General features: G+C 32.8%; 1 protein-coding gene across 8 annotated transcripts in view; it reads left to right on the top strand.

The window, feature by feature from the left end:
- The window catches only part of NBEA (neurobeachin), a 678,493-nt gene that overhangs the window by 61,851 nt on the left and 589,499 nt on the right, over nucleotides 1–27,143 (top strand). For all 8 annotated transcript variants that reach the window (XM_053900309.1, XM_053900303.1, XM_053900292.1 and 5 more), the window contains exons 2-5: nucleotides 15,679–15,910; nucleotides 19,320–19,420; nucleotides 19,660–19,755; nucleotides 25,514–25,635. In XM_053900309.1, the coding sequence (XP_053756284.1) occupies nucleotides 15,679–15,910; nucleotides 19,320–19,420; nucleotides 19,660–19,755; nucleotides 25,514–25,635 (551 nt within the window). The remainder of the gene's footprint in view (nucleotides 1–15,678; nucleotides 15,911–19,319; nucleotides 19,421–19,659; nucleotides 19,756–25,513; nucleotides 25,636–27,143) is intronic.

The raw sequence follows: 27,143 nt of genomic DNA, 5'->3' as shown, positions 1-27,143 counted from the left end.
TTAAGGGTATTTTAGGTAGAAGTTGACTACCAGTAACCCACAATTTGGATTGATCCACATTAAGAACCTTTATTTTTGTAAAATGAACCCAGTAGCACATGTAAGTAGTGAAATTTTTTTTAGACTTCCAAGAGAATTTAATCATGTAAAACAGAATAAAGTGATAATGAAACATAAAATAAAAAGGAGTAGTAGTAGAACTTCCTTTTTATTTAGATGTTTTTATTTTCCTTTCACAAACTAATGCATTATTGTACTCATCTCATACACGTGCAAAATTTACTCTAAAAATGTAGATGTTTGTTTTTGTAAATGATTCCAGCTGTTCGTGAGATACGTTGGTTTCTGTATTTGATCCCAAGATCCTTTAAAAACAAATACCAAAAGCCAGGAGTGCATAGAACTACTTTTCACCCTTTTTCAATATTAGTATTTTTTAAAATTTTATGTGAGTTAAAGAATTCTGTTTCTCTACACAACTAATGTCATCGAATGGTATATAATGAATGCTATTTAATTCAAGTCATGTGGCCTGAAAAAACAAAAATCATGAAAAAATAAGCCTTAAGAACATTATGAAGATCAAGGATAGTTCTGATTGTAAACTATTTTAGAATTTAAATTCTGCATTTTAAAACTTTTTCATATATAAGAGTAAGACTCGTAAAAATCCTCTGTGCTATGTTAGAGAACTTACATAATTCTTATTTGACTAGGTATAACAGATTTATGTGTGTAAATTGTGTCTTTCCACATTGTGCAGGTATACTTATGACTAGATTTTGATATTGAGATAAGAGAATGGAATGTAGATGTTTTTCTTTTTTTTTAAGTTTATTTATTTATTTTGAGAGGGAGTGAGCGAGCGAGCATGAGAGGGGGAGGGGCAGAGAGAGAGGGTGAGAGATGATCCCAAGCAGGTTCAGCTCTGTGCTGTCAGCACAGAGCCCGACTTGGGACTTGATCCCATCAACCTTGAGATCATGACCCAAACCAAAATCAAGAGTCAGACACTCAACCAACTGAGCCACCCAGGTGTCTGTCCCATAGGTGTTTTTCTTTTTATATAATCTTTGGTTATCTTGTATTCATCCATGTAAAAGTCATCATTCATTGCACAGTTACATTTAAATTGAAGCAAATAACTAAAGTAATTATTTTTTATCAAAGTAAACAACTCTTAAAACTCAGATTTCAAGTATTATTTATAATTAGAATTTAGAGTTTAGAAATGAAATGTGTTATGCTTTCATATAACTTATGTGCATTAGAGTTTGAAGTGATTTTCTATACAGTTTTCTTATAAATAGTTAGGGTCACATGTGTATATTTGTGTTTGTATGTATGTGTGCATAAAAGTAAAATATATAATGAAGATTATTTTGAAGGGATTTTTAAGTTTTATGTTGAAAAAATAAAATTTATTACTTTGCATTAGAATCTAAGTATTGATGTATCTGATTGGGAAATGTACTTTTTAGGTAATTGTTTCATTAGCTACTTGAACTTGTCTAAATCAAATATAGACTGTAATTAGAGTTGTGAATTGGAAATAATGTTTTTTGATACAGAGTAATGGAGACATACTTTAGTTAGGGTAGCCAATGAACGAGCACTGCAGCCAGAGGGAACAGTGAGCAAAAGGCCCAGCAGTTGGGGTGGAAACAAGGCCTGTTTAAGAACTGCTCGAATCTGAGTGATGGAAGTCTGTAATGAGCAAAGGAGAGAGCAATGTGAGCTGAAACTTGTAAGGCAGATGTGAAGATTTATTCAGGTTTTACAGACTTTTAGAAATATCTTGGATTCTGTTACAAGAGCAGTGGGAAGCTATCGAAAGGCTTTAAGCTAAAGGAGTGACATTTACGTTGTAAAAAGATTATCTGGCTGCAGTGGACAGATACAGGGGCAAAGCAAGTGGAGACGTGGTCTACTGCTTCATTCACTGTAGCTGCACAGGGAGTTTTTATTATGGAAGTGATGAAACTAGAATTAAGCAGGGGAGTTGTTTCCAAGAAGCTTGTTTCCATTTGTAGGGTATTAGTAAAAATAGGTGAACCTAGGTTTTCATTTTCCTTGGGTAAATATCTAAGAGTAGAAATGTCAGGATGTATAGGTAAGTGTATGTTTAACATTATGAAAAACGTACCAAATTGTTTTCCAAAGTGGCTATATCATTTGTATTCACGTAAGAGACAAGTGAGAGTTCCAGTTGTTTCATACATATCCTTTTCAACGTTTTGTATTATCAGTCTTTTTTATTTGAATCTAGTGGCTGTTTGATTTTGCATTCTCTTAATGTCAAGTGATGTTAAGCATCTTTTCATGGGCTTATATGGCATTTTCATATTTTTTTTGGAAACATCAGTTTAGATCTTTTGCCTGTTTTAAAAAAGTGGGTTATCTTTTTTATTATTAAAATGTGAGAGCTCTTTATATATTATTATATATTCTGAATAGTCCTTAATCAGATGTGATTTGCAAATATTTCTTCTTGGGCTGTGGTTTATCTTGTCACTATCTTAACAGTATATTAATTTGCAGAAGTCCAGATCATCAGTTTTGTAATGTCCTTTTGTGGCCTGTGTAAGAAATATTTGCCAAATCCAAACTCAAAATATTCTTTCCTAGATGTTTTATAGGTTTAGCTCTTTCATTTACAAATGGTGTAAAGAGGCAAGGTTCAGTTATTGGCATATGGACGTCCAGTTGTATTTCACTCTTTGTAAACACTGTCTTTCCCCATTATTTATGTTGACACATTTGTCTCTAATCAGTTGATGATGTACTGATTTTATTTTGATTTGTGTGGGTCTGTGATTGGACTTTCTGTTCTGTTCTGTTGATGTGTATGTTTATTCTAATGGCAGTACCACATTGTCTTGATTTATGTGGCTTTGTAGTAAGTTATAAAGTCTGGTAGTTTAGGGCCTCTCAAGTTTATTCTTCTGTTTTGGATTTGTTTTGGCTATTACATGCTTCTTTAATTTCCGTGTACATTTTAGAATCTGAATTCCTAACAAAAAGGCAGCATGATTGTGGCTTAGATTGTGTAAAAATATGGGTGGAATTGACATCTTCCAGTCCTTGAATATGGTACATTCCTACAACTGTTTAGATTTTGGGTCTTTTTTTTTTTTCTCTATTTAAAAAAAAACAAAAGCAAACCCAAAAGTCATAGCAATGTTTTATGGTTTTAAGGGTACAGACCTTACACATGTTTAGGTGAATTTTTGAGTATTTCATGTTTTATGCTATCTTACTATTTTTGGTTTTAATATATTCTAATTGTTCTTGCTAATATAAAGAGAAATATAAATGATTTTTCTGTATAGATCTTAAATCCTGAGACTAGTAAAATTCTTTATTAACTTGAGAAGCTTTTTTATTTTTAAGAGACTTTAGAGACTTTTTTTCCACTTTTGAAAAATGTTTACTTATTTATTTTGAGAGAGACAGCCAGCACAAATGGGGAAGGGGCAGAGAGAGAGGGAGAATCCCAAGCAGGCTTCCCACTGTCAGCATACAGCCCCATGTAGGGCTTGATCCCATGAACAGTGAGATCATGACCTGAGCTGAAATCAAATTGGAGGCTTAACCAATTGAGCCACCAGGTGCCCCTAATTGGAGAAGTTTTGAGTAGATTTCTTATGATTTTCTATGTAAATGATTATGATGTTTGTGAATAAAGAGAGTTTTATCTTTTCCTTTATAATCTATATGTCTTGGCATTTTGCATTGGCTTGGGCACCTAGGATAATACGGAATAGAACTGGTTGCAGACGAGGATAGCCTTGCCTTATTCCTGAAAAGCATGCAGTCATTCAGCATTAGGTATGATGTTAGCTGTAGGTTTTGCACAGATGGCTTATATCAGTTGGAGGATATTACTTTATATTCCTAGTTTGGTGAAAGTTTTTTTTAATAATGACTAGTTTTGAATTTTGTCATGATTTTTCTATACCTTTTGAGATGATCAGATGGCTTTTGTCTTTTCAGTCTGTTGATAACGGTGAATTACATTGTTAGATTTTTTGATTGGTAAGCTTCCTGCATCCCTGGGATAAAATGTACTTAATTTTTTTTTTTTTTTAAATCTACTCATTTTTTGAGAGAGAGAGAAAGAGAGAAACAGAGCGTGGGAGGGGGAGGGCAGAGAGAGAGGGAGACAGAATCTGAAGCAAGCTCCAGGCTCCGAGCTGTCAGCCCAGAGCCTGACACAGGGCCTGAACTCACGGACCATGAGATCATGACCTGAGCCAAAGTCAGACACTTAACCAACTGAGCCACCCAGGCGCCCCTAAAATGTTCTTATTGATGATGTATGATTCTTCTGTTGTTAACATGTTGCTTATTTAGATTTGCTATATATTTTGTTAAAGTTTTTTTGTGTCTATGTTCATGAGGATTATTTGGGTATAGTTTTCTTTTTCTGATAGTTTTTCTGGTTTTATTATCGTGGTATTGTTGGCTCATAAAATAATGTTGGAAATGTTCCCTCTTTTAAAATTTCTGGGAAGGATTATGTAGAGTTCATAGTAATTCATTTTTAAGTAAGAATTCATCTGTGAAATCATCTGGAAATCAGGTGTTGTTTCTGAGAAGATTTGTAACTACAAATTCAATTTCTCTTACATAGGACTATTTAGATTGTTTCTTAAAGTAACCTTTGGTAATTTATATCATTCAAATAATTTGTGTTTTTCATTTAGGTTGTCAAATTGATAGACATAAAATTATTTAGAAGAATCACTTATTACCCTTTTAGTGAATGTGAGATTTATAGTGATGAGTCTTATTTGTGTTGATGCTAATTTGTATTCCTCTCTAGACTTTCTTTCCCAAGGCTCTCTGCCACCCCCATTTTTGATTTATCTGGCTAGTTGAAGAACCAGCATTTGGTTTCATCATTCTTCTCTATTGTTTTGACTGTTTTTTGTATCTTTGATTTTTTTTTTTGTTTTAGTTACATTTTTAAATTTGTCTTACTTTATGTATGATTTACTCTTTCTAGTTTCTAAATATGGAATCTAGAGGTAACTGATTTGAAATCTTTCTTCTTTAGTAATATAGGTATTTAATAGCATAAATTTCCCTGGAGCACTGTTTTAGCTACATGCCATAAATTTTGACATGTTGTGTTTTCACTTTATTTAGTTAAATTATTTTCCTAATTTCCCTGATCACACCTGCTTTGGTAAACAGGTTATTAAGTATAAGTTTGCCAGAGACTTTCATATTTTTTTTCTGATGTATATTTTTACTGATTTTTTGAGGGGAGCAGGGGCAGAGAAAGAGATGGACAGAGGATCCAAAGCGAGCTCTGCAGGGAGCCCAATACGGGACTCAAACTCATGAACCATGAGGTCATGACCTGAGCCAAAATCTAGAGTTGGACGTTTAACTAACTGAGCCACCCAGGTGCCCCATAATTTTACTGATTTTTATTTTAACTTTATTGTGATAAGAATTTTAAGCTTTATTGGGATTTCTTTTACAGCCCAGGATAATCTCATCTTGGTGAATATTTGATAAAGCACTTGAAAATAGTATGCATTACGGCATGGTGGAGTGTTGGGTGGAATGTTTTATATGCCTCCCTAACAGCTAGGTCAAGCTGGTTGATAATGTTATTTAAGACTTCTATATTTTTAGGTTTTTTTTTTTGTTGTTGTTGTTGTTCATTTATTCTCCCAGTGCCTGAGAGAGGAGTATCAAAATTTACAACTAAAATTGCAGACTTGTTTGTTTTTCTTTTGCTCTTTTATTAGATTCATTCTTATTTGGGCTGCTATGCCATTTTGATGAATCAACTCCATTCTCCTGATGGAAAGTTCCAATTTTTCTTTTACAAAGTCCGTTTTATGTGATACTAATATTGTTACACCATTTTCTTTTTAATTGTGTTTGCACGGTGTATCTTTTTTTGTCATTTTCCTTTTAACATATGTCTTATATTTTAGTTCTGAGGTCAGTTACCTGCTAGTCATTTCATTGTATAAATACAGTTTTATTGAAACACAGCCACACCATGTCATTTATGTATTATTTGTGACTGCTTTCAAATTACAAATGCAGAGTTGAGTAGATAGATAGAGACCTTATGATAGAGACCATAAGGTCCTGGATGTCTAAAATCTTTATTTTATGGCTCTTTACAATAAAGTTTGCTGGCCTCTACAATGTTTTTTGTATATAGAATTTAATTGGATTTTGCTTATTTTATACATTCTTATAATCTCTGTGTTTTAAGTAATGGTTGTATGTTATTTACGTTTAATGTAATTATTAATATGGCAACATTTCAGTCTGCTGTTTTTGCTATTTTATATTTATCACACCCCTTTTTTTGTTTCTCTTTTTCCTGTTTCATGTCTGGTTTTGGATTGATTAAATATTATTCCATTTTACATTTATTGTTGATTTATGAATTATACCTATTATTTTTTCTTTAAAATAATACTTTTTAAATTAAGCCTTTAGCTTTTAGAGCAGTTTTAGATTCACAGCAAAATTGAGGGAAAGGTACAGAGATTTCCCATATATCCCTTGCTCCTACACACGCACAGTCTCCCCACTTAACATCTTCTATCAGAGTATATACATTTGTTACAATTGATGAACCTATCTGGATACATATAATCATTTCAGTCTAATGGTTTACATTGTGGCTCACTCTTGGTGATATACATTCTGTGGATTTGACAAATGTATAATGATATGTATCCATTATTCTATATCATACAAAGTATTTTCACTGCCTTAAAAATCCTCTGTGCTCCACCCATTTATCTGTCCTTTCACCAACTCCTGGCAATCACTGATCTTTTTATTATCTTCATAGTTTTGCCTTTTCCAGAATGTCATATGGTTAGAATCATACAATATGTGGTCTTTTCAGATTGGTTTATCTAATGCAATTTAGGTTCCTCTATGTCTTATCATAGCATGATAGCTCATTTCTTTTTAGTGCTGAATAATATTCCCTTGTCTGGTTGTACCAGTTTATCTGTTCACCAACTGAAGGACATCTTGGTTGCTTCCTGGTTTTGGCAATTATTAATGAAGGTACTATAAACATCCATGTCCAGACTTTTATGTGAACCTAAGTTGTCAACTCCTTTGAGTGAATACCAAGGAGAGCAGTTGCTGGGCCATGTGGTAAAAGTATGTTGTTTACTTTTGTTAGAAACCACCAAACTTTCTTCCAAAGTGGCTGTACCATTTTGCATTTCCATGAGCAATGAATGAGTGTTCCTGTTGCTCGACATCCTTGCAGCATTTGGTATTGTTAGTGTGTACTAGATATTGGCCATTCTAGTAGGTGTGTAGTGACATCTTGTTGTTTAATTTGCATTTCCCTGATGACATATGATTTGTGGAACATCCAAATGCTTTGTTGTCGTCTGTATATCTTCTTCAGTGAGGTGTCTGTTAAGGTCTTTGGAATTGTTTCTTTTTTATATTTAGTGTTTTCCTAGAGTTTACAGTATACATTATTATCATTTTCTACCTTCAAATAATATACCACTTCAGGTATATAGTAAGAACCTTCTAAAGTATACTATTTCTTCCTCTGCTGTCCCTTGTGCTCTTCTAGTCATTGTTTTTTTTCCTTATATTTGTAAATCCCTTAATATGTTGTTGCTATTTTTATGAGTATCTTTTAAAGAGTTTTCAAAATGAGAAAAAAAGTCTTTTGTATTTAACAACAGACTTAACAATTCTAGCATTCCTGAATTTTTTATGTCATTTTGAATTTCCATCTGGTATCATTTTCCTTCTGCTGGAAGAACTGATTTTAACAATTCATGTAGTGTAAGTCTGCCGGCAATGAATTCTCTCAACTAGTATTTGCAAAAATTTTTGTTTTGCCTTTATTTATGAGATGGATTAGGGTTTTCAGTGTTAGGCTTGGAGTTACAATTTAGAAGTATATGGTGGTTTGGCAATTAAGACTTTTAATTTTTACTGTATTTTACTCATTAGCTGGCTGCTAGCAGCCAGGTGTATATCATCTGTTTGTTATAGTCTTACAAAGTAATTATAAAAGTGATTATACTGCTTTTGATAAACTGCATGTTGTTTTAAATATATTTTAAAGGAAGCACTCACTTTGCTTTCTCCTCCATTCCCTAGAGTTTTTATGGACTGTATTTGTAGCACCATTTGTTATACTCTTGGGTATAGTTATTTCTATGCCATAGAAAGATTACCAATACAAATTAATTGTAGAGATGACTATTGTGAAAGAAATAGGAAGCAAGCAGTTTTGTATTTTTCTTGCCTTAGTGTGTCATCTGGGTTTAGGATCATTTACTTTTATTACGTTCATGTCCAAATTATAAAGTATTTTCCTGTTATGTACTAAAAATTTACCTGTAAGTCGTTTACTATGCACACAGCAGATCTTGAAGATGACATGACTGAGGGAGTTACATATGTATGTCTTGGGGGTGGTCTCTTTAGTATTGATATACTTACTTCTATATAATACTGACAAAGTAAGAAAAATTCTGATGTTGACACTAGCTTTGGGACCTTGGGCTGGTTATGTAGATTAATCTTAATTTTCTTGTTTGAGATACTGCCTCACAAAGTTATGAGAATTAAATGGGACGGTATATACATGAATTACTGAGTACATAAGTGTTCATGAAATGGTGGTTCTTAATTTTTATTTTATATTTCCTTTTTTTTATTTCTTTGTAAAATTATAGGTACAAGTTTATCTCAAAGATGCCTTCTTTAGAGGTTAATAATTCAAGAGCTTTAAAATTTAGATTGTATCTGCTTCTAAAAGTAATTTGATTGACTTATAGGAAAGGACATCTGTGTAGAAAGAGAAAGAAAACAATATGTAAGCAGGAGGACAAAATAGAGGAAGGAGATCATCAAGACAAATGTATCAAAATTTGAACATTATTTTTTTTCTCCTTAGATGGGCCATATTTCTTGTTTCTTTGCATGTCTCATAACTTTTTGTAGGAGACTGGACATTTTGAATATTGTCATGTGGTAACTCTGGACATCAGATTCTTCTTTCCCCTGTGTTGGTTGTTGCTGTTGTGGGTTGTTTGCTTAGTGATTTTCTAAAGTACATTTCTAAGTCTGTCCTCTCTGTCGTGTGTAGCCATTGAAGTTCTGTTTGTTTGGTGGTCAGCTGATGTTTTGACAGAATTACTTTAAATGCCTGGAGCCAAGGAAAGAAAAAAAGAAGAAACAAAAAAATACTCTTCCAATCTTTGCAGATTTGCTCTTTTGAGACACTCCTGTAGTGCTTAGTCGGGCTGTTTACAGCTCTCCGCCAGCTTTTGCTTCCTACTAGTGTAGAGCCTAAAGGCCAGCTACAAGTGAAAGGTTAGGATCTTTGTAGGCTTTTTATGACGTGCAACCTGCCCTGGGCATGCAAGCAGTAGTGTCCAGGAGAGCCTTTCGAAGACCGTATACCCACACATACCTTCTTTCCCCACGTCTTCCTTCCCAGGCTTCTGGTCTGTCTATTGCTGTCCCAAGTACTGTCTCTAGCTCAGACTGCTGCAGCTAATACCTGTGGCTTTAAATGCTTTTAGTGAAAGTGTCCTAGCCCTGGGGATATTCCAAGTTTGGTGAAACAAAGGCAGTTCTTTGCACCTGTCCTTTGGGAAGCTGCCAGATAGGTTGACACCTACAACCTTGAGTATAAGATTCCTGCCACTTCCTCTGGAACTAGAAACCCTCACACTTGTGCAGGATGGATGCTGTCCTGATGACTGTTGCCCTCTGGGATGTGGGGGATTGTAGATGGGACATTCCTTTTATCACAAAACAGTGGCTGCTTCTTCACAAAGTCTTCCTCTGGTTGCTGTACATTTGTGTCTTGATTCCAGAATTTTTCAGAAGTTGATTTTGATAGTTTCTGCCAGCTCATTAGTTTTTTAGGGAGAACATTGCCCCGGAGTTGCCCATTCTGCCAGTTTTTGGTGATGTGATCTTTTTCAAGGGAAGATATTGTATACTGATTTCACTTGAAAATAGTTAGAAACTGGAAGTGGATATAGAATTAAGCCAGATTTTAACAACTTAAAATTGTGTGTACTGTACCTAGTACCTTACTAAGTCAAGAGTACAAATCTTCTGAATTTTATTCGTTAAAGATTACATATTTTCCAAGTAGTAATAGAAGAAAAAGTTAGACGACCTTAGGGTATAAACAGGGATGAGAAAACATCTCTGGCTTTGTAATCTCCCCCCTGCCCCCCAGCATTAAAAAAGTTATATGGCAATAAGAGCAGTTCATTACTGAAGGAGAAAAGGGAAACACAGTGGAAGGTCTGGCTTACAACTAGACCCTCTTTCCCTTCCTCCTGCCCTCCCATCTTGCCATCTTCCCCATTCCATGTGAAACACTGAATAATTTTCATGGGCTAAAGGTATAGGTATAGTGGATACTTAGATAAAAATGGTCCTTACTCTTACAAAGCTTATTGTAATGTGGGGAATAGAAAAAAAATTTGTAAACAGCTGTATCATGCAATGATTGCTATGGTGTGCATGGGTATATTGGGAATTCAGAGAAAGGCCATTTTTGTAGGTAACGGGAAGGCTTTCTGGAGTTAGTGGTATCTAACTCTATCTGGAGTTAGTGGTTGCAGGTTTAATGGAAGTTAACAAATATAAAAGTTGGGAGAGAACTCTATGTCATGTATAGGGAGTAACATCTATGAAAAGTTTTAGATGCAATGAGAGATCTGCAATGCAGAAATTGTTCCTGTGACATTAGCTAGGAAATGGAAAGTAGAGGAAGCTGAAGCTGGGGTGTTAAATTGTGGCTTTATAGGTAGTGTTATCTAGTTTACAATTTATCCAGAAGAATAAGTTGCAAAGAAATTTAAATGGTTTATAATTGTCCAGTCTGATCTACTTAATGAAAAATAATTATCACATACGATTCAAATAATCTAAGATTTCAAAATGAAGATATTTAAAAGCTTTATATTAAAAAGATAAAAGATATTAAATTGCTAGTAACTTTAGTACTTTCAGAAGATAATATTTTCCAAGTCAGCATTTTATATTCCAAATTTTTATATAATAAATTTTATTTACTTTATGTAAATAAGTTACTTCATTTAAATAGCTCAGCTATGATACTTATTTTATATAAATTCACTTATGACCAATTCTTGAGTAGGAAGAACCATCGTGGGCCACTTTTCTTGCAGTGGTAATACCTTGTAGAATTTTAAGGAGAAGGCCTGGAAGAAAAGAAGACTGTTACCTTCAAATAGAGTATTATATTGACATGTTCAGATTTACAGGAAACTTAATTGATTTATATATCTTGTTTATACTATGGTAACAGTGATTTTGGTTCTTTTGATTTAGCTTTTTTAGCCTTCTTATGTCATTTTGTTTGATTTTTAAATGGTTTTCCTATGATTTTTTTTTTTTTAGTGTTTATTGCTAATTTTCCTGTAATTGAGCCTTAAAATTGAGTCTTCTACTTTCTTGCCAAAATAACCTTAAGTAAATTGGTTGCTTTTTAAAATGAAAAAAAAAAACAAATTAAAAATTTACTGCCTCTGGATGTTTTATTGCTTACCCATAGAAATTATTTTCTCTTTCCTTTTCTCCCACACAGAGTTCATAAAACACTGATTTCTTTGTAAAACTACCATAATACATCCCATTTCTATTTTTTAGGTTTGTACTTCTGACTTCATAGGAAGGTATTTAGGTTCATTATTCAATAGAGTAGAATCCTGGATTGCTTATATGTGACCTTATTCATGCTGCTTAATCTCATTTATTTTCATTTCTATGAGGACGATTATGCCTTTCCTCATAGGATTGTTAAAGAATGGTTTAAGTAATAAAGGCCAATTGTTTCTACTTTCTCTTACATGTTTTAGTTTGGTAAATATTGAACCACTCATTTTTAAGTGGGGGATAAATATTTCTCTAATTTTAGAATGATAGTTTTGTCAGCACTTAGCCTTATTCACATTAAAGTATTAAAAATTATAATAAAGGTTACAAAGACCAGCTGAAAATATACGACCACTTTACAAAATCTACAATAAATTTTTTTACAGCTGCTGGCAAAGAAATCAGAGAGCCAGACTGTACTCTTTTGTAATTAAATGATATATAGAAAGGAGCATTGTTTTTTAACTGAAAGATGGAACCGTAAGCTTCACATAACAGAGCCTGATTGTTAGAATTACACATATTAATTGTTAATTCCTTTAAAAGCAGACTATTTTTTTTCTTTCCACTGAACCCATCTCTGTTTTTTACACATTACATAATGGTTGTTCGTTATGCCAGACTCAACTGAAGCCCTTACAATTCATTTAGGAGATTAGTCTAAAAAATTCTTCAGTGTTCTCCCATTTTAATGTATCCTAATTCTCACACAGGTTATTTAGAGGCTCAGTAGACTTATACCTTGGTATCTACTTCTGTTAGTGTAGTCAGTAAGTGTTCACATCATTGATTTTCAAACCTGTGGTTTATTTTTCTCTATATGGTTCTCTTTTAGATGACCTCTTCTGTGTTACTAGCCACTGGTCTACAAGGTTCATAGTAGTGACCCAGGTCAATTGGGTATATAATAGTGAAAAAGCAAACAGTTCTTTGATAAGACCATGGTATGGTGGAAAGATGTTTGAGTTGTTTTTCACAGATCTACAATTAATATCTAAGAGAGTATATAATCCACAGCAGTTTGACATTTGCTGGAAACAAGGCGTTAAGCTAGCTGTTTCATGGTACTTCAGACATACGTGATCAGATGACTACTTTTTTTTTTTTTTTAAGCTCAAAGCTGGGGTTATAAGAGAACTGGTCATAGCTCACCTTAGCTGAATGCTGACTGTATGCCTGACTTTGTTCCTAAGGGTTTAAACCCAGTTATGTTATTTAATCCTCATAACAACGACACTATTAGATAAGGAACTTTCATTCCCATATTTAGATGAAGTAACAGAGACCTAGAGAAGTAGAGTCATTAAGGTCACACAGCAAGTGAGTAATACAGCTAAAATCTGAATCCAGGAAGTCTGAATTCAGAGACAATCTCTTAACTATTCTTGTAGCTATTTTTGTTAATAAGGCAAATAGGAGGAGTTGAAGTTGTTTCATACACAGAAATAAAACCAGCCTTTAACCTGAGAGAATATCTAGGTTTGTTAAAAAAAAAAAAATCAGAAATTAGGATAAGGGCTAGTTTCTCATAAAGTTGAGTTTTAGAGCTGTTACAGAGAAAAATACACACATAATGTATTATTTTAAAATTTGAGAATTTTGTTTTTAAATTCTTAAATTTCAAAAGACTTTAAAAATATTCTTAAATGAGATTTTTATTGCTTATATGGACTTGTATGAAGACAGACTTATTCTGATCCTGGGATCAAATCCCAGGGTTTTTGGTTTTTTTTTTTAATTTTTTTTTAATGTTTATTTATTATTGAGAGATAGAGAGACACAGAGCGTGAGCAGGGGAGGGGTAGAGACAGGGGGAGACACAGAACTCGAAGCAGGCTCCAGGCTCTGAGCTGTCAGCACAGAACCCGACGTGGGGCTCAAACTCGTAAACTGCGAGATCATGACCTGAGCTGAAGTCAGTCGCTCAACCAACTGAGCCACCCAGGAGCCCCTCAAATCCCAGGGTTTTGATTCTGGATCCTGTATTTACTAGTTTTGTGACCTTTTCCAAATTAAATTTTCTTTGCCTATTTTTCCTTATCTGTAAAATGAAGATAATAATAGCTTTTTTCTCGTACGTTGTTGGGAGAATTAAATTATTTAACATATGTAAAGCCCTTAGAATGAATAGTACTAAATGATGTATGTAAGGTTACCTGGCAGTGGTATTATTATTATTATTATTATTATTATTATTAATCTTATTTCATAGCCTGTGATCATCCACCCTTATAATGAATATTTTTCTTTGATAAAACATTCTACTTCTTGATTCTAATTTCTGGTACTTATCTGCCCCTAAACTTATTTTTCCTTTGCTTCTTTTACTTAACTACTTACATTTTATGTCTTCTTATGCTCTATGTAACTTATAAACCAATTTCAACTTTTGGGGAGATAAGATGTAATATGCATACATATGTACATATATACATCTTTATTTCTGGAACTTAACACTGTTAATGCATGGGCTTTTTCTTGTCTACAGATATATCCCTAGTTCCTAGAATGGTAATTTCTAGTCTTTAGTAAATAAGATATTTATTAATGAATGAATGACTTCAGATTTGTCAGGCATTTTGTATATGGCTGTTTCTAAATTTTCCATTCTTTAGACCAGAAAGATATCCATTTTATCAATGTTTTTCTTTAAAAATGGTACTTACAACAATGTAATTAATACATCATATGTGAATTGATTAAGGGAGAATAAGAGTATCATCATATACTTTATTTTATGTGTATTTATCCATCACTGTACTTAAAGTAGCATTTGAGGGGGGGACAGTAGTACTTTTGACTCATTTTTGACATAATGTCACAAGTCAAATACATTGCTATTAAATCATCTTTGTGTATCAATTCACATTTTTGCAAATACAGTATTATACAATACTAGGTATATATCTTTCAAGCATTAAAAAAATTTTTTTAATGTTTATTTTTGACAGAGAGGGAGAGTGTGCATGTGCAAGAGAGAGTGGGGGAGGGGCAGAGAGAGAGGGAGACACAGAATCTTAAGCCGGCTCCAGGCACTGAGTTGTCAACACAGAGCCCTACGTGGGCTCGGACTCAAAAACCATGAGATCATGGCTTGAGTGGAAGTTGGACACTTAACTGACTGAGCCACCCAGGCACCCCTCTTTTAAGTATTTTTTAACATAGATTCTATCATTTTCACATTAACTATAAGTTTGCTGGTATCAGTTTCATGTTTCTTTAGCTTCTATACATGAAGATTAGGCCCTTCTTTTGTTTCTCTTCTGTTACATCTATTTGTCAGTCTAGTACTGTCACAAAAGAAATTTCAGGTATTAAAATTTATCCCTAGTGAATTCTTCATTTTCTAATGATTATCACTTTTAAGTGCCAGGCTTTTATTTTTTATTTTATTTCATTTTATTTTATTTTTGAGAGAGAGAGAGAGAGAGAGAGAGAGAGAGAGAGAGAGAGAGAGAAAACGAGAACTTGCAAGCACTAGCAAGGAGGGGCAGAGGAAGAGGAGGAGAGAGAATCTTAGGCAGGCTCCATGCCCAGCACATAGCCCTGTACTGGGTGCGGGGATTTGGGGGGGCAGGTGCAGGGAGGGGGGCTGCTGGATCTCATGACCTTGAGATTGTGACCTGAGCCGAAATCAAGAGTCAAATGCTTAACTGGCTGAGCCCCCCAGGAGCCCAGGGGCCAAACTCTTTCTCTTTTTCATAGGAATTTGTCATGAATCCTACCCAGTAGTCATCCACTATTTTGCTCTGCTGGATTTGAAATTGCCTTTTTCCATTTAAAAAAAAAATCAGATTTTGCTAGTTTTAATTCTTACAGCACCTTTATCTATGGCTTTCAAATTTTTATCAAAATTAGTTTTAGACTAGAATTGAAATTTTTTAGAGTAGCTATGCTCTCCTGCTAGTTGAATTCTTTTATTGTTTTTAATTTGTTATAAATGATCTCTCATGTTATCATTAGTTATTGTTTCTTTTTGTTCATTTTCAGCTGGTTGGTGGAGAATTTGACTTGGAGATGAACTTTATTATCCAGGATGCTGAGAGTATAACATGCATGACAGAGCTTTTGGAGCACTGTGATGTAACATGTCAAGCAGAAATATGGAGCATGTTTACAGCCATTTTACGAAAAAGTGTTCGGAATTTACAGACTAGCACAGAAGTTGGGCTAATTGAACAAGTATTGCTGAAAATGAGTGCTGTAGATGACATGATAGCAGGTATGGGGTTATCTGACAGGAAAATATACTTTAAATGTTTATAAAGATTCACGTACTTCTCTTTATATTCTACTGGTAATTAGATTTGTTGAAGCTAACTTGATTTAAAATAGATAAATAGAAATGTATGGAAAGTTTGCCTTGTATATTAAGGGAAAACTTGAAGAATGGAAGATACTTTCTTTTGTATTAGACAAACATAATTACTAATTTTGCTTTTCTAGGTTTTAGAATCTCAGTAGTGTGGAATAAATACTATGAAATCTATCAGAAAAATAAACAGTACCTTTTTACATAGTACTTAGTTAAACCTTTACATAACTGAAAATTTACAACATGTACTACAATTCTGCGTAATGAGCACTTCAACTTTTTCGAGCTCTGTGCTCTTCAGTTTGACCTATGTGGAACTATAATAGGGGGTACTCATAGCCTTGGGATAAGCATGTTGAATTTTTAGGAAGTGTCCAATTTTTTTAAGAGAAATTTTGTATTAAAAAGATATAGACTAGACATAAAAATTGCATGGAATTGTTATGCGTTATTTCAAATAACTTTGAAATCTATGAATTTTCATTGCCAATCCTTTACCTCCCTCCAAGTTCATTCTCCTTTGTTGTTAGATGCACTTCAGTAGAAGTGTTTTGAAATATGGTCACAGAGCCACATTATTCTCCAAAAATAAGTTCAGAGCTTGAAATACTGTTTTTTTTTAAGCCATGAATCTTTAGCATAAGTTTCTTCTGATGTAAAAGGGTTTTCATAATTTTAAAAGTGCTGGTATGACTCCTCACAATATCATATCTGATCCTTAAAAGTAGCTCAGACACCAGAAAATCCTGTATAATATTTTGATTTATGCACAATTAATTTTAATACTAGTAAAACAAAACAGTAAATAAGAAATAATGGAGTGAAGGATAAGTTAAACATGAATGCTTTTTAAATTTAAACAATATTAAATTTTTTTTTTCTTAGAGTATATTACAATCATTTCTAATTGCTTTCAAGGTGGCATCTATCTCTATTTAGAGTGATTTAACATTCTCTGTATTGGTTACTGATGGTTAACTTGATGAAAAATGAAATTCAAATTTAGAACATCTTTTTAATGATGATACATACCATCTTTAAACCGTTCTGTAAATTCTGGCATTCTTTAATAGGAATTTATTTGCATAAGCTTATATATACACACATGTGTAGAACATCATACAATTTTTGGGTCTTCATATCTGGGTTTAAATCCCTGAAGTTTTGTTTGTTCGTTTTTTGAAATAAAGTGGCTACCACTTTATAAAGTGCACTTTAGAAAATGAGCCACAATTATATACATAGTAGTTTGCTCGTGCACAATTCATGAGCTTTGAGATACAAGATGATAGTAATCTTGACTAGTACTATCATATGCAGAAGTTCATATGGTCATTTTTCTATTATAAAAGCTCCTTAATTCTTTTGTCTTTGCTTCTCAATGGTAGCAATTCTGGTAACACAAAACTTCCACTTTTTCTTATTTTAATCATTGAATAAACATCAGAAAATTACCTGTACCTTACTTTTCAGTAGAGAAATTAAAATTTAGACAACATAGTAAAGAAGCGCTAATAACCAACAAAATATTACTGAGTTCTCACTCTGAATATTTATAGCATGTTAAGTTCAAAGAGGCATTTTTCATTTACTAATGTACAGGTATGACAGAAGGTAGTTAAACATCTATACTGAATTGATAAGAGAATTTCATAGTCTTAGCACTTGTTTATCTTTAAAAAAAATCTGTCCAGAAAAGACCTGCAATAACAAAATTAAACTGACCTGCTTGATTATATGTATAATAAATAATAAATATTAATAATTATGTCATTAAGTATAAATTTAATAGATCACTTTTTGTGACATACATATGAGGTGAGATAAAGTTTGGGAGAAAGATTTTAATTTTTTAGAAAAGTATTTATAGGTAAATGTTTAAGAAATCTATGAATTTGCCATTGCAGCTAATTGCTTAAAACTGCTTCATATTAACTGGGGTTTTAATAAATGCTTGGTTTCTATCTAGAATTTTTGCTTAGAAAGAGATCATCTGGCTAATATGCAGTAACCATAAACTTTTTAATTGAGTAATGAAACATTGTATTAAAAGATTTCTCAAAAGTTGGCATATCAGTAGTCACAATTTTATCATAAAGATTGCTTACTTATTGTGGCATTGAGTAAGATTAGCCAATTATTTATTGATGAAAATAACCACCTTAAATTCCTATTTTGAAATACATACATAATAAATTTTTTTAAAGTCTCAAATTCCAGGTATTGTGATATTGGATAATATATATTATATATCAGTAACTATTTAAGTTTATCCTAACTCACTTTTTAAATTAATTGATGATGAATTATTTAGAATGTGTATGTGTATTGATTGTAATAACTTGTATAGTATCTTTGGTCCTTAGGAAGTGTTTTAGAAATTGAGAAAATGAAGTAAGTATAGTTATTTAGATGTGTAATTTCTTATAAAGAGCAATTGATAGTGGAACTACTCACAATGTCTAGAGATGAGAAAGAAATCAAGGCCAAAAAATTAAATGTATCATTTTTCTGTTATCTGGTGAGCTGGTATATCTCTCATATGCACGTAAACACATGAACAGAGTGGATATCCCTAGTAATGCATTTAAGTTATACTTTTAGAGACTGGTAGGTAACCGAGAGGGCCCTGGAGCCGTATTGCCTAGGTTTTAATCCTGACCCTACCACTTAGTAGAGTGTGTTCTTGGGCAATGTGATTAGGGTATTTATGCCTCACATTCTTCATTTTAGGAAGGGGCTAATACTAGTACTTACCTCATAGGCTTGTTGTGAGGATTTGTGCACTTAATAATTGTAAACCACTTGGAATAATGCCAGGCAAGGAGTAAGTGCTCAAAATTGTTAATGGGACAAGGAATATTTCCAGAATATATTTTATTAAGCATAGATAATTCTAAAAGAAAATATGGTCAACTATCACTTTTTTATTTGAAAATAATCAATTTACAATGTTAAATCATTGCACCTTTGTATATTTTTGTCTACCTTTCCCTGCATACAGCCGATGTGTATGTGTGTGTCAATGTATATGTGTGTGTATATTCTGGGAATTTATAAAATCTATTTTATATATTTGCTAAGAAACTTAATTTAATGGTGACGCTGATGGAAAAAATCCTAAAATTCAAATACCATGTTTGTAGTTATCTGGTAACTTAAAAATTCTTAATTAGAATGGCAGTTCTGGAGGACAATTAGATGAATATACATGTAGAGATGACAGTTGCTAACTTTTGCTCTTTCAAAAAGTATATTACCTTGACAGATGGCAGCTCACGACTAGAGTTCAGAATAACTTTATTTTCCTTTAAAGATCTTCTAGTTGATATGTTGGGGGTTCTTGCCAGCTACAGCATCACTGTCAAGGAGTTGAAGCTTTTGTTCAGCATGCTTCGAGGAGAAAGTGGAATCTGGGTAAGCTGTGGTCAGAGGGAAAAGTATTCAATATCAGTGCATTAATACTTAATGTTCAACAATTTGTCTCTAGAGAGCTATAAACTGGAACTTGTAATGGAAACTGTTCCCTTTAAAGAGTTTAGTAAATGATTTAAAATTAATTTCTCTCTAGTTAGAAAACAATCCAGTGTCTAACATGATATATTAGGTAATTTTGCTAAATTTGCGCAGTGACATTTCTTTTCTTGTTTCCTCAGCCAAGACATGCAGTAAAATTGTTATCAGTTCTTAATCAGATGCCACAAAGACATGGTCCTGATACTTTTTTCAATTTCCCTGGTTGTAGTGCTGCGGTAAGTTTTAAATACGTATGTTTATTTTTATTTATTTTTAATTCATCTCTGTTAAAGTATAATTTACATCCAATAAAATTCACTTATTTCACAGTAAGGTTTGATGAGTTGTAAAGTTGCATAATCACCACCACAGTCATGATTTTGAACAATTCCATCACTTCCCACAATTCCTTGTATCTGTGTGAAACCAGTCCCCTCTCCCCAGCCCTGTCCCTTGCAACTTCTGATTTATTTTGTGTTTTTATGATTTTGCCTTTTCTGGAATTTCATATAAATAAAATCATTCAGTATGTAGTCTTTTCTGTCATGCTTCTTTCACTTATCATAATGGTTTTGAGGTTGCCCATGTTGTAGCTTCCCAGAAGTTTATTCTGTTGTTTTTATTCTGGTTTGTGTTACATTTTATGGATATACTACAGTTTATCCATTCACTAGTTTATGGGCATTTGAGTTTTTAGTTTTTGACTCTTGTAAATAAAACTGCTATGAACATTTGAACATAGATCTGTAGGCATGTTTTCTCATCTCTTAAGTAAACGTATGAGTGAAATTGCTGGGTTTTATGCTAAGTGCGTGTTTCATTTCATGAGATTGCTTTCAGGCAGATTGTTTTCCATAGTGGAAAATTTTGCATTCTCAACAGTGTATGAGAATCTGAGTTGATCTGCAGCCTGGACATTGTCCATCTTGTTAATTTGAGGCATTTAAATGATTATGTAATGGTACCTCATTGGAGGCTTAATTTTGTATGCTCTAATGTTTGATGATATTGAGCACTTTTTCATGTGTTTATTGGCTGTTTTTACATCTTTTTGTGTCATATTTGTGTTCAAATCTCTGGTTAAAAAAAATTGGTTGTTTTATTATCTTAAGAGTTCATTATGTATTTCAGGTATAAGTTAATTTGTCAGATGTGTATTTGTCAAATATTGTTTCCAATCTGTGGCTTTTCTTTTTATTTTCTTGCCAATACTTCTTAAACAGATTTTAATTTTGATGAAGTTCAATTAAACTTTTCTTTCTTTTATGGCATATGCTTTTGTAATCTAAGAAATCCGTATACACCAAAGTCACAACATTTTTTTTTTTTTATGCTTTCTACTGAGAGTTCTTTTGTTTTAGCTCTTATATTTAGGTCTAGGATCCTTTTTTGTGTGAATTTTTAAAATATGATATGAGGTTTCTCCTCTTTCTCTGCTCCCCCCCCCCCCCAACTTGTGCCTTCTCTTTCAAAATAAATAAATAAACATTTAAAAATATGGTATGAGGAAGGTTGGAAGTTAAAGTTTTGTTTGTTTTGCATATGATTATTGAATTTCTTCATAACCATTTGTTAAATAGTCCTTTAACTTCGAATTTTCTTGGCACCTTTCTTGAAAACTATCTGGCCATGTTTGTGTAAATCTGTTTCTGAACTCTGTGTTTGGTTCCTTTGTCCTCTGTTTCAGCGTTTATGCCCAAATCAGATTTTTTGTCTTTTATTTTCATAGCTTTATAGTAAGTAGTTCTTGAAATCAGGTTGTATATAAGTACTCCAACTTTGTTCTTCATTTTAAAATAATTTTGACTACTCTAGATAGCATTTACATGCGTGTGAATAAACTTGTCAAATTTTATAAAGTGCTTACTGTGATTTAGATTGTGTTGTGTTAAATCTGTAGAATAATTGGAGAGAAGATATTGAGTCTTCCAATTCATAAGCACATTATAACTCTTACTTTAGTTTTCTTTGATTTTTCAGTGTTTTATAGTTTTTAGCACACATGTCTTAAAAAGCTTTTGTTAAATTTATCCATAAATATCCATATTGATTTTTGCTAGCATACAGAAATACAATTGGTATTTTATTTTTTGTATAATGACCTTATATCTTGAGACCTTGCTTAAATTCACTTTCTAGTCCTAGCAGGTTTTTAGTAGATGCCTTAAGATTATTTACAGATATTTTTGTAAATAAAACCAGTATTATTAATATTTTTTTAGCTTACAATCAGTATACCTTTTTATTTCATTTTGTTGCATTACTGTACTAGGTAGGACTCTAGTGCAGTATTTAATACAGTAATATCCTTGGCTCATTCTAGCTGTAGGGAAGGCTTTAAGTATTTCACCATTAAGTATGGTATTAGTAATCAGGCTTTAAGACATGTCCTTTTTCAGGTAGAGGAAATTCCTTTCTGTTCCTATGTAACGGAAGTTTTTTAATTACCAATATGTTGATATTAGTGTTGAATTTTGCTGAATGCTTTTTCTGATTTTATTGAAGTAATCGTACGGTTTTTCATCTTGATCCTTACTAGTGTGGTAAAATATAATGACTGACATTTCATTGTTAAGCCAAACTTTGTGTTCCTGGGATAAAAGCTACCTGGTCACTATGTTTTAACCTTTTAATACAATAACTGGATTTGATTTGCTAAGGTATTGCTAAGAAACTTTGCAGTTATTTTTATGAGTGACTTGGGGGTATAGTTTTCTTTTCCTATAATATTTTTCTCTGCTTTTGGTGATAGGGTAATTTCTTATAAAATGAGATGGGAACTGTTAATTTCTTTTTTTTAAAGAAGTTTATGTAGAATTGATATTACTTATTAACTGTATGCTAGAATTCACTATGGTAGCCATCTAGGTCTGAAGTTCTGTTTGGGGAAGGTTTTAAACTATGAATTTAATTTTTATAATGGATACAGGGAGCTTTTCTATTTCCTTTTGAGTGAGCTTTATAGTTTGTGTCTTCCAAGTAATTTGTACAGTTAATCTAAGTTGTTGAATAGATTGGCCTAAGCTTATCATCATATCCCCTTCTTATCTGTTTAATCTCCTCTTTCATTCTTGATACTGGAGGGGTTTTTTCCTGATCAGTCCTAGCTGGAGGTTTATCCATTTTGTTGTTCTTTGCAAAGAACTGTCTCAATCTGCTTGATTTCGTTGTCCTTATCTACATTGGAGGATTGTAGAGAATACGTATAAGTTTTGACTAGAAGAACTGGTTTTGATTTCCGGATCCTCTACTTCATTACTGTCGAGGACTGGTCCCTTAATGTTTCTTGGCTTACTTTCATGTGAAACACTAGTACTTTATCATGGAATAGTGTTACTATGAGACTGTAATGAAATAATATGTCATTTAAGGACTATATAAGTTAAAAAACATCATGTAAATATTTTTTGCTCCTTGGTTTTTATTATAAGCATCTTTGTAGTCTTCCATTTCATCAGCCGTTCCTGTAATTTCATATTTTCTCTTAATATTTCGTTACCTTTTTTTAGAGTTACAATTTCCAATCTTAACACAATTGTGAAACAAAAATAGGAAAAATAAAAATTGAGAAACAAAAATAGGAAAGTTAAAAATCTTTTTCCAGATGAAAGCTAATAATTTTACATATCAGATTGTTAGGGTAGAACACATATCAAACGTACATTGTGGTATGTGACAGAGAAAAACTGTCACTGTCCGTAAGAAAGTACCAGTTTTCTTAGATGTAATAATTCTGTTTACATATGTAGATCTATTTTAATACATTTTATAAAATTGTTAGTGATCTGACATCTAGTAGATCTCACTTCAAGGGGTAAGAGAAGGGCAAGGTGTTTTGACAGAAATATGAGCAAGTTGCTGTCTTATTTACAGCTAAACAGAGTGTTAAAACTTTGTTTTAATAAATTATCTGAATTGCCTCAGTAAGGTTGCACCTCATTCTGTTTTTAGCCACTTGACCATTTACCTGAAATCTATGAATATTTTCTATCTGTATGTAAACACACATACATGCACACACACACAAAGGATTTTGCTTATATGCTGTTAGTAGTATATGTTTGACTTATTCACATTCAGGAGATGTTGATGGATTTAACACTTATCAATTACTCTTTTCTTGGTTTTCCTTGCATCACTCATTTTCATAAAGAGTAGTTTCAGTTAAGACTATATTCTTTGTAGAAGAGGAAGCAAAGAAGGAACTGTTTTTTATTTGAGTCATACAAGCTATATATAAGATAAATGACATTATTGTTGTTACATTTGTTGAGGAAACAGCCTCAACAGTGTAACATTGTTCAGGGGCAAAAGCAGAGTCATAGCTTGAACTAAAATTTTCCTGACTTTTAAGTGCAGTGTTTTTTGTTTTTTTGTTTTTTAACAACAGATTGGCTTATTTCCAGGTATGTTACCTCTGCTATTGAACTGCTGAAAAATTCAGATAGGAGCTGATTTTAAAATCCTTATTACCATTATAGTGTTTTTGATCATTTACCTCTGGATGAGTGTGATAGTAACTAGAGAGTACAGGCTGTCTGGACCACTGTTGACTGTCTGGACCAGTCTTTGGATCGCTAAAATAATGACACTGCTTACTTTCCCTCTAAAATAACCATATGTACTAGGCCTTCTAAAGTACATTTTATACTGTGGAGGTGCCTTTCTATGAGCTATGCTGCCTTCATATGAGCAATTTGGAATGGAATTGTACACAGTGATTCACATAAAGGTGAATGACAAATGTAAGATGACATTTTATATGCTCTGTGACCTTTATGGATATACTTATTTAGATTTGTCTTTCATGATTATGATGTTTCATGAATCTTCTTAATTTAGGAATAGTGAATTTTTCTATTCGTGAGTTTACTGAAAGCATTCCATCTACACATCAGAATTATTTCTTTTGCAAATCACAAAAAATAGGAATGCAGATTTTGGAGTCTGTTAGATTAGGGGACAGTGAGGGATATAGATTTTGGCACAGTGAGGGACATCCAATTGTGGGTACCAGAATGTTGTAGAAGGAAATAGGGAGGAAGAGTAAAGACTGCTTGACTCCATAATCACAAAGGTATCCCCAAAGACATGCCATTAACACAATGGGACTAGAAGGAAATAAGTGTTACGATCAGGCACAAATGCTTTGGAAGTAAATGTGCCTGGTTGCACAAAGGCAGTACTACACAAAGTTAGCTTTTGTGCATTGATTAAGGGAGGGTGTATGCATTAGTTAGTTCAAAAGAGTAGAAAAAGGCTAGTGATGCAATGTGCACTTATAGAAGGCTTTGGTTAGTATAGTAGTAGGGGCTAGAAATGAGAGATTTCAGGTCCCTAAAGCATTTATTCTAGATGTTATATACTAAATTTAATTAAGAGAATGTCTTTCAGTATAGCTAACTGTCTTGTTGAAGAGATTGCCCATAATAGAGATCCTTATTTATCCATGGAATTATTGGAAGTCCACAATGAAATTGAGGAAAATGCTATTCTAGAGTCTCTCACGTGTGTTTGGTATGAGTGGTAGCAAGACTAAAGACTATTATTATTTCATTATCACTCAAGGTTAGAGTTTTCTCTTGTGAGATTTTTTTTTTTTCCATTGTATTTTGGTTCACTAGTGTTTGCAACTATATGTGATTTAGGTCTCTTTCATGCTACCATGGAGATAATAACAAATGATCTCTTGGACCACCTGTCTTTTTTCTGGTGGAAAGAATGGGTCTAGAAACTTGAAGGGCAGCTTGGCTCAAATTCTTCCCTGTATCTCTTAGTTTAATGCAGTCTTTAAGTTCTAATTTAGGGTCTGGTAGACTGAATGATGAAACTGGTGATACAGAAGTTGCTAAGGCCATTGGCAGGGGATACGTCCATGATTTTCTGATGTTTATACCTTCATTGTTTTTTGATCTGTAAAGGTTATATTTGAAATTAGTTACTGTCACATTTTATTTAACTGATACTTTTGTATCTTTTTCCATTGCCTTGTAGGCAATCGCATTGCCTCCTATTGCAAAGTGGCCTTATCAGAATGGCTTCACCCTAAATACTTGGTTTCGTATGGATCCATTAAATAACATTAATGTTGATAAGGATAAACCTTATCTTTATTGGTAAGTAATATATTTAATTTTAGTACTTTTGTCTTAAGTATTTCAGTTTTATAAATATGTAAGAGTATCAAGGCAACATATTAAGTAGAAGATGTGTGTGTGTGTGTGTGTTTATATTTGTATATGTTAAAACTATAAAGATACAATTACATAAATTTATTTTATTTATGTATTTCTTGCTGTTGATTCTAGGCAACCTGCTTCACTACTTTTTTTCCAATTACAGTTTAAAAGTAAAGGGTTACAAACCTTCTCTGTCCACTACACATCAGTCAATATTGATTAGTTGTGGGAGGTTGTTAGTGTACGTGCTAATCCCTGATAAGGGGGAGGAAAAAAAAGTACTTCCAGATTTTATTTACTTTGCCTTTTTACTGTCCTTGTTCTATGAGCGTAATTAAGGTATGCTTTAAAATGTTAATAATAACTATGATGTAAGAAAATACAATCAAATAATAAAATTAATTATTTGATAGATAACTAACAGAATGGGTTGATGAACCCAACAGTAGGTTGACCTGTAAGGACTGATAGCTTGGAAATTTTAGTTTGCCAATAATGCACAGTAGTGAGAACATCAAGCTTTCATTGATTGCCTTAGCATATACTAGGCATTGTAAGTGTTTACATGTAAGTGTTACCTCATTTAACATTTGCAGTGCTCTGAAATAAGACTGTCTGAGGCCTTAATCTTCACTACTTACTTATTGATCCTGTGCTTCGGTGTTTTCAACTTTAATAAATTGAGGATGATAACAGTACCTATCAGGTTAATGTGAATAATTAAGTGCTTTTGTACATTGGTTCAGAAATATGAGTATAGAAAAATGTGAGCTATTAATAGCTTATCAGCTCTGTTACAAAAGATTATATATGGGTAGTAATGAGAGAGTTTTAAAAATCTGAACCTCCAAACATAAATGGGTTGAACTTCAGAATGGCCATTTGGCAGATCATATATTTATTTCAATAAGACCATCATTTTGGAGAGCATTTACAGTTTGTGCTAGGAGTACAATTTACAGCTAGGAGGTGTGCCCCCTTAGAAGAAGGTAACTATTTCATAGATACATCTTTTTTCTTCTTTTGACTAAAAATGTATTCCTGTGTTTAGTTACCTACATCATTTATCAGACTTGGCTCTTTTTTTTTTTTTTTAATTTTAACTTGTAAGCTATTTTGAAAGATATAGTAGAATTAGAGAGCAAGTTGTTTTTGAAACAGTAGCTTTGTAAATGGTTTCTGTATTTGCTAATTTTGGTGGTCCTTGAAGGTAAATGAAATCTGCTTGGTAAGATTTTATTGGCTATTAGTTTGTTTTTGTGTATTTGTGATATTTTACATTGAAATATCAATAGGTTTTGTAGTTTTCTATTTTCTCAATTTAAATTACTTCTTTTAGTTCTAAGCCTAAAAGGTTTTAGTCTTTATTTGGTACATGTAATACCCCTTCTGACTCTATAGGAAAATGAGTTTTTATTTTATATGCAGATTTTTAAAAAGTTTCT

This window comes from Panthera pardus, unplaced genomic scaffold, assembly GCF_024362965.1.
Source record: "Panthera pardus isolate Hobbes unplaced genomic scaffold, ASM2436296v1 HiC_scaffold_1, whole genome shotgun sequence".
Classification (NCBI taxonomy): Eukaryota; Metazoa; Chordata; class Mammalia; order Carnivora; family Felidae; genus Panthera; species Panthera pardus.
This window is presented reverse-complemented; position numbering and strand designations above follow the sequence as displayed.